The 12500-nt window shown below is 44.0% G+C and overlaps 1 protein-coding gene across 4 annotated transcripts in view; it reads right to left on the bottom strand.

Moving 5' to 3' along the window:
* Positions 1 to 12500, bottom strand: part of gria4a (glutamate receptor, ionotropic, AMPA 4a) — a 193328-nt gene that overhangs the window by 75399 nt on the left and 105429 nt on the right. For all 4 annotated transcript variants that reach the window (XM_083773980.1, XM_083773981.1, XM_083773978.1 and 1 more), the window contains exons 8-9: positions 4139 to 4306; positions 3407 to 3511 (exon numbers count right to left, since the gene is read on the bottom strand). In XM_083773980.1, coding sequence (XP_083630106.1) covers positions 3407 to 3511; positions 4139 to 4306 — 273 coding nt within the window. The remainder of the gene's footprint in view (positions 1 to 3406; positions 3512 to 4138; positions 4307 to 12500) is intronic.

Consider the following 12500-nt stretch of genomic DNA (forward strand, 5'->3'; position numbering starts at 1 on the left):
ATATGCGGGGACCAGAGAGGCTATACGTCCCCCGTGTGTGTAGCCTGCATGACCACTGACCAGAAGAGGCTCAGTGCCCCGGCGGTGAGAGGGGCTAGACTACATTTTGTCATGCGGAGCGACGCGGCGATAAATCATCATAGCTATATTGATTATTACAATGAACAAGCATAAACACACAGTTCACTTGAACAATGTTGTGGTACATAAGCTATTTGAAGACGGATATGCATTTTAGCCCGGTGCAGTGCCGCTACTCAACCTGTGATAAGGGCTCCGCAAGCAGGCTGAACTTAGCCCGTGGCTGAGGGCAGACAGGGCGGGAGAGACAGAGAGAGATGGCCGGGGGTTATGGGACTAGAGTGCGAAATTGCGATTATGCTACAGTTACCCTAAAACAAAAAACACGTCAACTCAATGTCATTGTAACAAAGATTTTCACATTTATAGCCAATATGACCTAAATGTACCGTCAAAAACGCTAGCCTGAGCTAGCAGCCACTTGTTGCTAGCGCGGCGCGCCGTAGCCCTGTTTCAAACAGTTTCAAACAGTTTTCAGTCAGACCACGTGATGTGCTGTACCACCCATATTAATTTCGGGGCGTGTCAGCGGCCCTTTAAGGACTTCTAAGACCCTTTTAATACGTCAAAAAGAAAGAAAAGAAAAAGATCATTACGGTGTGAAAAGTAATCAACAAACTGTACTAGTCTATAAATACTGCTCAAACATTGGCCAAATTGTCAACAAATATGTGAAAATAGCCGATCTATAAGCTCACAATGCCTTGTAGATCTGTTATTTTCACAATATGTTGACAGACAGACAGACAGACAGACAGACACACAGAACGAGGAAACAAAACAAAATAAGCATCACAACAACAGAGCTACTTCAGTCGAGCAGATTTCCCTTTGGAACTGTATCGATTGTGTTGAGAGATGCTCTGATCTGGCAGCTGAATCTTTCATTAAACGTACAGTACACTGCTGTCCAAGGAACACTCAAAACGTCGGAGACGCAGGCTAGGCTTGTCTTTCATTAACAAGCGACGATACATCCCTATCAAATGGAAGCATCATTATACGGTGTACTGCAATAACCTCACTCCAGAAAGCCCCTGCATTTACGTACTGCACTAATAAAGCTTTGAAACATATTCCATATAAACCTGTTGTTTTCAACTAGATCAGGGCCTACTTGAACATCTCGAAAGCGCTCAATTAGTGAATTCCATGATCATATTTATTTTAATGATTAATCAAATCGAATCAGATTTTGATTAACACATTGTTGAATGATGCCCTGAATTGTAAAACTTAGGCCTGGCTTTACCTATATGGAGCTTTTGCAAAACGGATATTTTCGTCCTGCCATATGACAAAGATATCTGTGTCCACACACAAACGCAGAAACGCATATAAAAATAGCGTTGAACACAGGAGAAAATCACTGCAGTACCACGTTTCAATTGTAGGAGATATTATATTTAACAGTGATATAAAAACATGAACAATCGGATAGATATCCGTGTAGTTTCCATGCAGGTGCAAGCTGCATTTCTCACCTAATTCTAGTAAAAAGAATGAGCGTTGACGTCATCATTTCTCAAAAGCTCCGTTTCGCATGACTACACAGATCCACTGATCCGGATATTTTGGAAAATCTTCACTTATTTATCCGTTTCCAACAACCTCCGTTTGAGTGGCGTGTTTGCATGTGGCTGAAAGGCCCAAATGCACAAATAAATGTGCTTTTGGAAAAATATCAATATACGTGTAGCCCAGGCCTTAATGTTGAATGTATTGTTTATTTATGCTGTTTGATTTGATGATTGATTGATTGATTAAACACTGACACCTGTGAATGGGCATGTATTATTGAACAGATGATTTGGGTGTGATCTAATTCTAAATAAGAAGCCTCACAATGAGTGGGCCACGCTCGGATGAGCTGTGTGAAGCAAGTCACGTCTCCAAATTGATATTTATTTATTCCCCTGCCGGTGCTACTTAGCCCTCCAAGCAGAACCCAATGCTACTGAAGTTTCTGACATTTGTTCGACCCAGTGCATTGGGTCCTGTTGCATCACTACCATGCCACCTGGTACGCGGCCATTCATAAAACATAAACAACATGTTTAGCGCCTGTCTGCGCTCTTTGACGACATTACATTACATTTGTTCGTGTGAGCGTTTCTGAATATGTGAAGTATAAGTACCCATACATGCCGCTGCGATTATCTCCTGTGGCGTGGAAGCCGTTAAGTATTTTTAATCTTTGTTTGACCGATTTGGTCGCTTTGATTCTTCTCTTCCTTCCTTGTTTATTGACACGTCATTGTACCGCCTATCTGGCTAGCTATGGCGCTATAGCTATGACAGAGCAGATCAGAGGCAGGGACGTAGCCGCACAAGCCAACCGCACACCGGGAGGCGGTACAATAAACGGTAAACAAACAAGAAGAAATAAAGCGACCAAATCGGTCAAACAAAGATTAAAAATACTTAACGGCTTCCGCGCCACAGGAGATATTCGCAGCGGGATGTATAGGTACTTAAAGTTCCCGAATTCAGAATAACTCAAGCAAAAAAATGCCGTCACACGCAGCAGATTCTATCTTAGAGAGCATGTTTACTTCCGCGTTCCGGAATCCCCATACGAAAATATAGTCATGACCAGGGACCCAACATAAAACAAAATTTCAGAAAAGCTTTATGTAGGGTCCCGAAAGGGGCTAGGTGCTACTGTTTGTGTTGATCTGCAGTTCTTACGCTGGAATCGGTGCAGTTTAAGTAACTCTGCCAACACACATGATTAACATCATGTCGTATACTTTAGTATACTTTATGTTGATTGTACAGATTTCAAACATCATATCAATGTTATATTATCATCAATAAATATATCAAATGTTAGTGTTTTGAAGCTTTTGCCAATGATTTGAGGAACCACATGTTGGGAATCACTGCTAAAAAGCATTTCAGTCTTTTATATTACAGCAGCACTGATAATCTGCTGGGGACAGGGGAGCTTTCTAATGAGATTCACTGCAAACAGCTTTGCTCAGACTTCAGGCACAGTTCAAATTATCCACTTATTCAAATAGTTAGAATGGCTGACCCGTTGTCAGACCCAGTGTCAGTGATACAAACCATATCATATCTTTTGGGCTGACACTCAGTCTACTCTGAATATAACCTTAACTACAGTGTGTGTGTGTGTGTGTGTGTGTGTGTGTGTGTGTGTGTGTGTGTGTGTGTGTGTGTGTGTGTGAGGGTGTGTGTGTGTGAGGGTGTGTGTGTGTGTGTGTGTGTGTGTGTGTGTGTGTGTGTGTGTGTGTGTGTGTGTGTGTGTGAGCGTGCGTGCGTGCGTGCGTGCATGTGGCTGTGTGTGGCGTCAGGCTACCTTGCGTGGCCCGTTGCTCTTCAGTTCAAACACATCCATGGTGTAGTTCACCCGTCGCCCGTAGTGATCAAACTGGATGTTTCCTGTCAGGCCCTGAATGCGCACCTGGAATCATAATAACAGAAGAATTAAGATGAAGGAAAAAAGGTGTGCAGGAACAGGTGGGGGAAGAATAAATAGAATCAATGTTTTTTTAGTGCACATTACAAGACCATAAGAGAAGCTGGCAAGCCAAGACCTTTTAGCTCTTCATCAGGCAAATGATGAAGCTATAAAACAGTGAGGATATTTGTATCCTCTCCTTGACCCTCGCCTTGATGTCCAGCACCCCATGGCCTAAATACTGGCATAAGATGTGCACACAATCTTCTTATTTGTCATATCCACCCTGTGCAATTCATGATTAGCACTGAGAAAACTGTTGCGCCTTTCTTCGTCCTTTTCTTCAAACTGGGTGGTCTCAAAAACTTAGAGGAAACTTGACAGAAAAAAACATGAAGGAAAACTCCTTACCGAGACTTAAGAAAAAATAACTTTTATTTTAACATGCTCATAAAGTGCACTGTGCTCAAAGTGCAATTAAAAGTACTATATCAGCCATAGCCATATAGCACTGATGAAGGTCTTAGGACCAAAACGTTTGCTACTTTAAATTTCAACCTGTCCTCGATCTCGTTGTTTGCGTGCGTGCATGTGTGTCCATGCGCGTATGCACGCATCCATGCGTCTTACCTGTTTGAGTGTGCGCTCCATATCTATGCCTTGGTTCCAGGGAGCAGCCGGATTGGCCAGGCAGTCGCCCGCGTTCCCACGGCGACTGATATCAATCTTCTGGCGGCGAAGGTTCCGGAATGCCTCAGCCATCACCAGAACGCCATCATAGGTTAGAGCGGACGTGTACTGATATATGAGAGAGAGAGAGAGAGAGAGAGAGAGAGAGAGAGAGAGAGAGGATTTGTGGTAAGATTTCTTGACCGTACTTAAACACCATTTTTGATATATTATTTTACTCAATACCTTGCTGAACCCATTAAGACATGAGGTCGATTCTACAAATGTCTCCTGGCTGCATCCTAACGGTTTTCTGAAAATCGCTCTATAATCAGTGGACTGTAGGTGCAGTTTTGAGGAAAACTGCTATTATTGTTTACAAAAGACAGAAATCAAGGATTATATAAATTAAATCTACCACAATAATAATCCTGAGCATTCTTCCTCCTGCACACTGGGAGATAAACAGCATATTTACTACCAACTTGTCAGGAAAACAAGCCCAAAGTCACATTATAATAAGGATCCTTGGCAACAAACTGGTCCTGTTGTGCCTTCCAAGCACGCTCAACAGAGAGAGAGGGGGGGGGGGCATGATTCATGACAGGGTTTTATCCCATTCTGACCGGGCACCCATTTTGGTGTCAGCATCATGTTATGCTTTAGCTATTGAAAAATAGCAGATCTACAAGCTCATATCGCGCCACCGAGTGGCGCGATACGAGCTTGTAGGTCTGCTATTTTTGAAAAATCAAAGAGCGACTGACATTTTTAGAATCTGATCTCAGGTCAGAATTGGTTCATCAGACCAGTGTGTGTCCGGCGGAAACCTCGTATGAATCTGATCTCAGGTCAGAATGGGTTATATCATCCTCCAGCACATTATTTCCAATTATGACACCTTCACATTTCACACTGTTTGTGTTTCTGGTTCAAATCCGCCTACAGAGCCAATCAAACAAAGCTATGGGAGAATTTACTGGACGAGTAAACTGTGATGATGAGGTAATGGCAGTCGAGACAATATTCTAAATGGAGAAGGTTATGCTTTCATTAACCCATTCTGACCTGAGATCAGATTCTAAAAATGTCAGTCGTTCTTCGATTTTTCAAAAAATAGCTAAAGCATAACATGATGCTGACACCAAAATGGGTGCCCGGTCAGAATGGGTTAAACATGATATCATGGTGAGAAGTACGTTAGACGCATCGTAATTAGTTCTACTAAAGGTCACAGGGCTCAGAATCGTAGTTGTACTGTAGCTGCTACAAGGACGTATAATTATGCTGAATCAGAAAATCCTGGCTCCAATACCAAATATCATGCCATATAGAAATGTATTGTGTTTAATAAATTAATAAATGAACCCACATTCATGGTAAATGGTGCATTTATATAGCGCCTTTATCCATGGCGCTTTACAGACATTGTGCATTATACCCATTCACGTACACATTCATACACAGATGGCGAAGGAAACCATGCAAGGCACCAACCTGCTCATCGGGAGCAATTAGGTGTTCAGTTTGCTCACACACTAACTCAGCTGGCGGAGCCCGGGGTCGAACTGGTGAACCTTCTATAGTTCCCAAGTGGCCACTCTCCCCTGAGCCACTGCCGCCCCATCTGATATTGATCGCTCAGGGCTGGCACAACGGAAATCCGAGATTCATACAGAATAAATGATATGTAGCTTGCAGAGTTAGTTCAGTCAGATAATACTTGAGGGGCTCATTCCGTGCTATGCAAGTCCCACACGTCATACGCTGTCGTGGCAATCAGCTGACCAATTGGGCAAGGCTGCCTTATTTCTGTTGCGTTCCTGGTTGTCGTTATGAGCTGTTTTCTCCCACCGCCACCCCCAGGCCCCAGCACCACCAGTGGGCTCTGCTATTTCTGCTAGATATACAGTACAGGGTGTATACAGTATATAGGGTTGTTTATGTATCTAACTAAAATAGACATAAGGACACACTCACATTGCTGTTCATTGGAGTGGCTGCACCACTCAGAAATGTAGCAGAGCCGAATGCCAAGATAAAATATTATATAATATTATGCACACTTATTATTCTCATTCTATAATAATATTTGTTCAATCTATTTGTGAGTTATCTGACTGAATACTAGTTGGAAATTTTAGCTCCATATATTTATGATGGCTGTGAAGAACACTGGTCGAGACGTCATTAGGGCGGGGCGAGATATTTATGTTTATCAGTGGTGGAAAAAGTACTCACATTTTGGCTTCACTCACACCTTTCGATCTAGCATACAACATTGATCCATGCTAGATGTAAACAAAGGGTAAGTGTCATGGCCGCCCCAATGCATTTCCAATGGAAGTCACATGGTTTGACACAACATTTGTGTTGTACGGCTTTCGGCTGTGTTTCGACTGCCCCCCTTCCCCTCATACAACAAAAAGGTTGTGTCAAACCATGTGACTCCCATTGGAAATTAATTGCGAGCTTGCATCAGTAAACAAGTCTCATGCATCAGCTATACATCAATCTGTTGTGAAGGTGTGAGTCAGGCCCTATAGAGGTCAAGTCACAATATCCCATGACTATTAATGTAATCTGGATCAATTTACAATTACAATTTAGCCATTCAGCAGATGCTCTTAATCCAGAGAGATTTTAAAGCAATTAAGATTGTAATACATCAATATACATTAAATAAATCATCAAGAATCATACGCAAGCTAAGAACCTAATATCCGTCTAACAGTGGAATATCTATAATGATTAAATAAATTGAACCTTTGCACACGCCTGTATGGTCGTTGAGGCTAGGGCAAGTGCTATGGCAAGTGCTATGGAGTCTGTTCCACTGATGTTTTCAGACTACGGCAGAAGATTTGGAGTGAGTTTGATTCTGATTGCAGACTCACTCATTATCTGCTTGGCAAGAAAGGCAATTAAATAATAGACTTATGGTTAGTGGCGATGTCATTACCTCCACCCAGGAGGGTTCATCGTTTGTTCATCTGTTTGTCTATTGCAAAGTAATCAGGGGATTGCCGTACATACAGTTTGCTGCGTGTGCACATCCTTTGCCCCCAAGAGACAGAAGCTTGTTTATCCCATTCTGACCGGGAACCCATTTTGATGTCAGCATCATGTTATGCTTTAGCTATTTAAAAATAGCAGATCTACAAGCTCATATCGCGCCACCGAGTGGCGCGATACGAGCTTGTAGGTCTGCTATTTTTGAAAAATCGAAGAGCGACTGACATTTTTAGAATCTGATCTCAGGTCAGAATGGGTTCATCAGACCAGTGTGTGTCCGGCGGAAACCTCGTATGAATCTGATCTCAGGTCAGAATGGGTTATTTTGGTGACACCGTGACCTGTTCTCTAGCACCACCGTCGGGTCAAACATTTAATTGTCAAATGAGCGAATATCTCCTGCAGTGGGAAAAACAAAAAAGATTCACTGTGACCTTCATGCTCCCAAGAAGAAGATAACTATTGATTTGGGGATTTTCGTGACCCCGCCCCAATGTGCCCCATCCATCCCATGAACCTTAGGGCTCTGGGGAGGTTGTTATACATAATTATACAGAGTACATTCTCATTTGGTATGACACAGGTCTACTGAAGGGTAAGGGCCGATTCATACTCCTATTTTACCGCTGTTTCGGCGCTGTAGTGCCGAAATGATTTCGGCTCGTCAGAAATTTTCAGTAGCACCGAAGAGCCGACTTTAGGACGGTACCCGCCCCCCCGAACCTCAAATGACGTCAAATTGTAGGCTTTACAGCGCCAAACCGACTTTTATTCGGCTCTAAAATAGGAGTATGAATCGGCCCTAAGGCAGATCCTTCCAGAACCTGAAACTTCTAAAAGTTGTGAGGTACCTTTTTTATCAGTAACGTCAGTGAAACTGTGTGCATGTGTCTCCATGTAGCATGAGCACCTGCAGTTGATTACAACAGGGATTCTCAACCTGTGGGTCGTGACCCCCCCCCGGGGGGGTCGCCAAATTATTTAGGGGGGGGGGGGTCCAAAATATTTCAATGAATGGCTTTAAAATGGAAATTAAGAGTTTACATATTACACACAGTACATGCATAAACTTTCCTTAATGATTTCAGTATTTATTTATGATGTATTTTCGCTATTATTAAGGTTATTGTAGCGGCCAATTTGTATTGGGGGTGGGGAGGGGGGGGCGGGGCGGGGCGGGGCGGGGGTCGCGAGACATGGCCAAAGCATCTCTGGTGGTCCCAGCTAAAATCGTTGAGAACCCCTGGATTACAACACTGACTAGGCTACAGCACCACCGCCACACACACGCCACTAAAAAAGACACGCATGCACATTGGCCAGCATTGCATCTGTACTATGAACACACACTACACAGAAGTGGGGTGCACACACGATGCACACACAGACATATGGAGAGACGCAGCGTCCGTGCACACACACTCAAGTATATATGCACGCATGTGCAATGCACAGTAAAGCAGCGCACAGGCTCAGCCTGCTGTTTCAATCTTTAATTGGGTATGATTTGCTTCAAGTGGAGGGCTAGTGAGCAGCCTGTTGAAATACATGGACAGTGATTTCACATTGTTCTAGAGATTAAACGGTATATAGCTCAAGGGAATCAACTCATCAAAAGCACTCTCACACTGCATTGTGAAGCAGGCATATTGTGTTCAATTATTTTCAAACAAGTTTTTCATTAGAAAAATAATCACCCCTGAAGGGGGAGAAGTGTCATTTGTAACTGTAGCACTGGGAATATGCCGGTAGCCATGGCTCTCCAAAATGCACTGCAAGCCAACTTGTGATGGTTCATGCGCGCGTGCACCCGCACACACACGCGCACACACACGCACACACACACGCGCACACGCACGCACACACACACGCACACGCACACACACACACACACACTTTAATGAGTCGCTTGCAAGTCTAAACGGTTCAAACACAATTTGCTCCGTCTGGGTATTAGGCTCAAGTCATTAAGGGATAATTACGTGGCAGGAAACATACCTCCCAGGCAAGTACGGAGGCCGCCACAGCGCTTCTCCTCTGTGGCGGATTTGCACTAAAATATACCATTTCTCTACTTCTGTCTACTTCTCAAATACTACTGGGGAAATGTGGCCCTCACAAGTAGAGTAATACTAATACTACATGCATGTGCACACACACACACACACACACACACACACACACACACACACACACACACACACACACACGCACCATGCAGCCCCACTGAGCTGACATTACATTAATACATTACATTATTATTATCTGATTCATCTATAAGGCATTTGCACTTCAAAGCATCTCCCCCTCAAAGCCCAGGCAATCCCATCCAATGCAAGAACACACTTAACTTATACCTCCGCTGTACTTAGATTGATCCAATCCAATGCAAGAACACACTTAACTTATACCTCCGCTGTACTTAGATTGATCCAATCCAATGCAAGAACACACTTAACTTATACCTCCGCTGTACTTAGATTGCTACTAGGCTACCGCTGTACACCTACGCACATCAACGCATAGCTATAAACATCACTGTAAACATGTCTGTTACACGCACGCACACACACACACACTCACACACACACACACACACACACACACACACACACACACACACACACACACACACACACACACACACACACACACAACAACATAACAACAACATAACTTTCAATGCATCCACATACCACATAGATACTGATCACAATACAATCCATAAAACACATTATAATCAGAGATACCCATAACAGAACTATAGATACCACATATAGTACAATCCACACATCACGTTTATGATCGCAGAATCACCCATTACAGAAATATTGCCACAGGGAGGAGGCCGGGGAGGTGGAGGAAATGTTAACACTGACATCAGAACAACAGAGACAGTCAGCTAGCAGGAAGACTAAAGGCCTATTCATAGTCTGGATTTTCGGTGGTGAGGTGACCACCGCTCCAGTGGTGAGCTGACCACCGGAGCTGAAATAACGTTGAGCGGTGGTGAGTAAAAACAGAGAGAAGGGCTGGAGCGGTGGCGGTGGTTTGCTCTTCACCGCGGCTAGTTATGCTTTAGCTATTTAAAAATAGCAGATCTACAAGCTCATATCGCGCCACCGAGTGGCGCGATACGAGCTTGTAGGTCTGCTATTTTTGAAAAATCGAAGAGCGACTGACATTTTTAGAATCTGATCTCAGGTCAGAATGGGTTCATCAGACCAGTGTGTGTCCGGCGGAAACCTCGTATGAATCTGATCTCAGGTCAGAATGGGTTATTTTGGTGACACCGTGACCTGTTCTCTAGCACCACCGTCGGGTCAAACATTTAATTGTCAAATGAGCGAATATCTCCTGCAGTGGGAAAAACAAAAAAGATTCACTGTGACCTTCATGCTCCCAAGAAGAAGATAACTATTGATTTGGGGATTTTCGTGACCCCGCCCCAATGTGCCCCATCCATCCCATGAACCTTAGGGCTCTGGGGAGGTTGTTATACATAATTATACAGAGTACATTCTCATTTGGTATGACACAGGTCTACTGAAGGGTAAGGGCCGATTCATACTCCTATTTTACCGCTGTTTCGGCGCTGTAGTGCCGAAATGATTTCGGCTCGTCAGAAATTTTCAGTAGCACCGAAGAGCCGACTTTAGGACGGTACCCGCCCCCCCGAACCTCAAATGACGTCAAATTGTAGGCTTTACAGCGCCAAACCGACTTTTATTCGGCTCTAAAATAGGAGTATGAATCGGCCCTAAGGCAGATCCTTCCAGAACCTGAAACTTCTAAAAGTTGTGAGGTACCTTTTTTATCAGTAACGTCAGTGAAACTGTGTGCATGTGTCTCCATGTAGCATGAGCACCTGCAGTTGATTACAACAGGGATTCTCAACCTGTGGGTCGTGACCCCCCCCCGGGGGGGTCGCCAAATTATTTAGGGGGGGGGGGGGTCCAAAATATTTCAATGAATGGCTTTAAAATGGAAATTAAGAGTTTACATATTACACACAGTACATGCATAAACTTTCCTTAATGATTTCAGTATTTATTTATGATGTATTTTCGCTATTATTAAGGTTATTGTAGCGGCCAATTTGTATTGGGGGTGGGGAGGGGGGGGCGGGGCGGGGCGGGGCGGGGGTCGCGAGACATGGCCAAAGCATCTCTGGTGGTCCCAGCTAAAATCGTTGAGAACCCCTGGATTACAACACTGACTAGGCTACAGCACCACCGCCACACACACGCCACTAAAAAAGACACGCATGCACATTGGCCAGCATTGCATCTGTACTATGAACACACACTACACAGAAGTGGGGTGCACACACGATGCACACACAGACATATGGAGAGACGCAGCGTCCGTGCACACACACTCAAGTATATATGCACGCATGTGCAATGCACAGTAAAGCAGCGCACAGGCTCAGCCTGCTGTTTCAATCTTTAATTGGGTATGATTTGCTTCAAGTGGAGGGCTAGTGAGCAGCCTGTTGAAATACATGGACAGTGATTTCACATTGTTCTAGAGATTAAACGGTATATAGCTCAAGGGAATCAACTCATCAAAAGCACTCTCACACTGCATTGTGAAGCAGGCATATTGTGTTCAATTATTTTCAAACAAGTTTTTATAAGAAAGATTTCATTAGAAAAATAATCACCCCTGAAGGGGGAGAAGTGTCATTTGTAACTGTAGCACTGGGAATATGCCGGTAGCCATGGCTCTCCAAAATGCACTGCAAGCCAACTTGTGATGGTTCATGCGCGCGTGCACCCGCACACACACGCGCACACACACGCACACACACACGCGCACACGCACGCACACACACACGCACACGCACACACACACACACACACTTTAATGAGTCGCTTGCAAGTCTAAACGGTTCAAACACAATTTGCTCCGTCTGGGTATTAGGCTCAAGTCATTAAGGGATAATTACGTGGCAGGAAACATACCTCCCAGGCAAGTACGGAGGCCGCCACAGCGCTTCTCCTCTGTGGCGGATTTGCACTAAAATATACCATTTCTCTACTTCTGTCTACTTCTCAAATACTACTGGGGAAATGTGGCCCTCACAAGTAGAGTAATACTAATACTACATGCATGTGCACACACACACACACACACACACACACACACACACACACACACACACACACACACACACGCACCATGCAGCCCCACTGAGCTGACATTACATTAATACATTACATTATTATTATCTGATTCATCTATAAGGCATTTGCACTTCAAAGCATCTCCCCCTCAAAGCCCAGGCAATCCCATCCAATGC

This window comes from Protomyctophum parallelum (assembly GCF_964188405.1).
Source record: "Protomyctophum parallelum genome assembly, chromosome: 9".
In the NCBI taxonomy this organism is placed as follows: domain Eukaryota; kingdom Metazoa; phylum Chordata; class Actinopteri; order Myctophiformes; family Myctophidae; genus Protomyctophum; species Protomyctophum parallelum.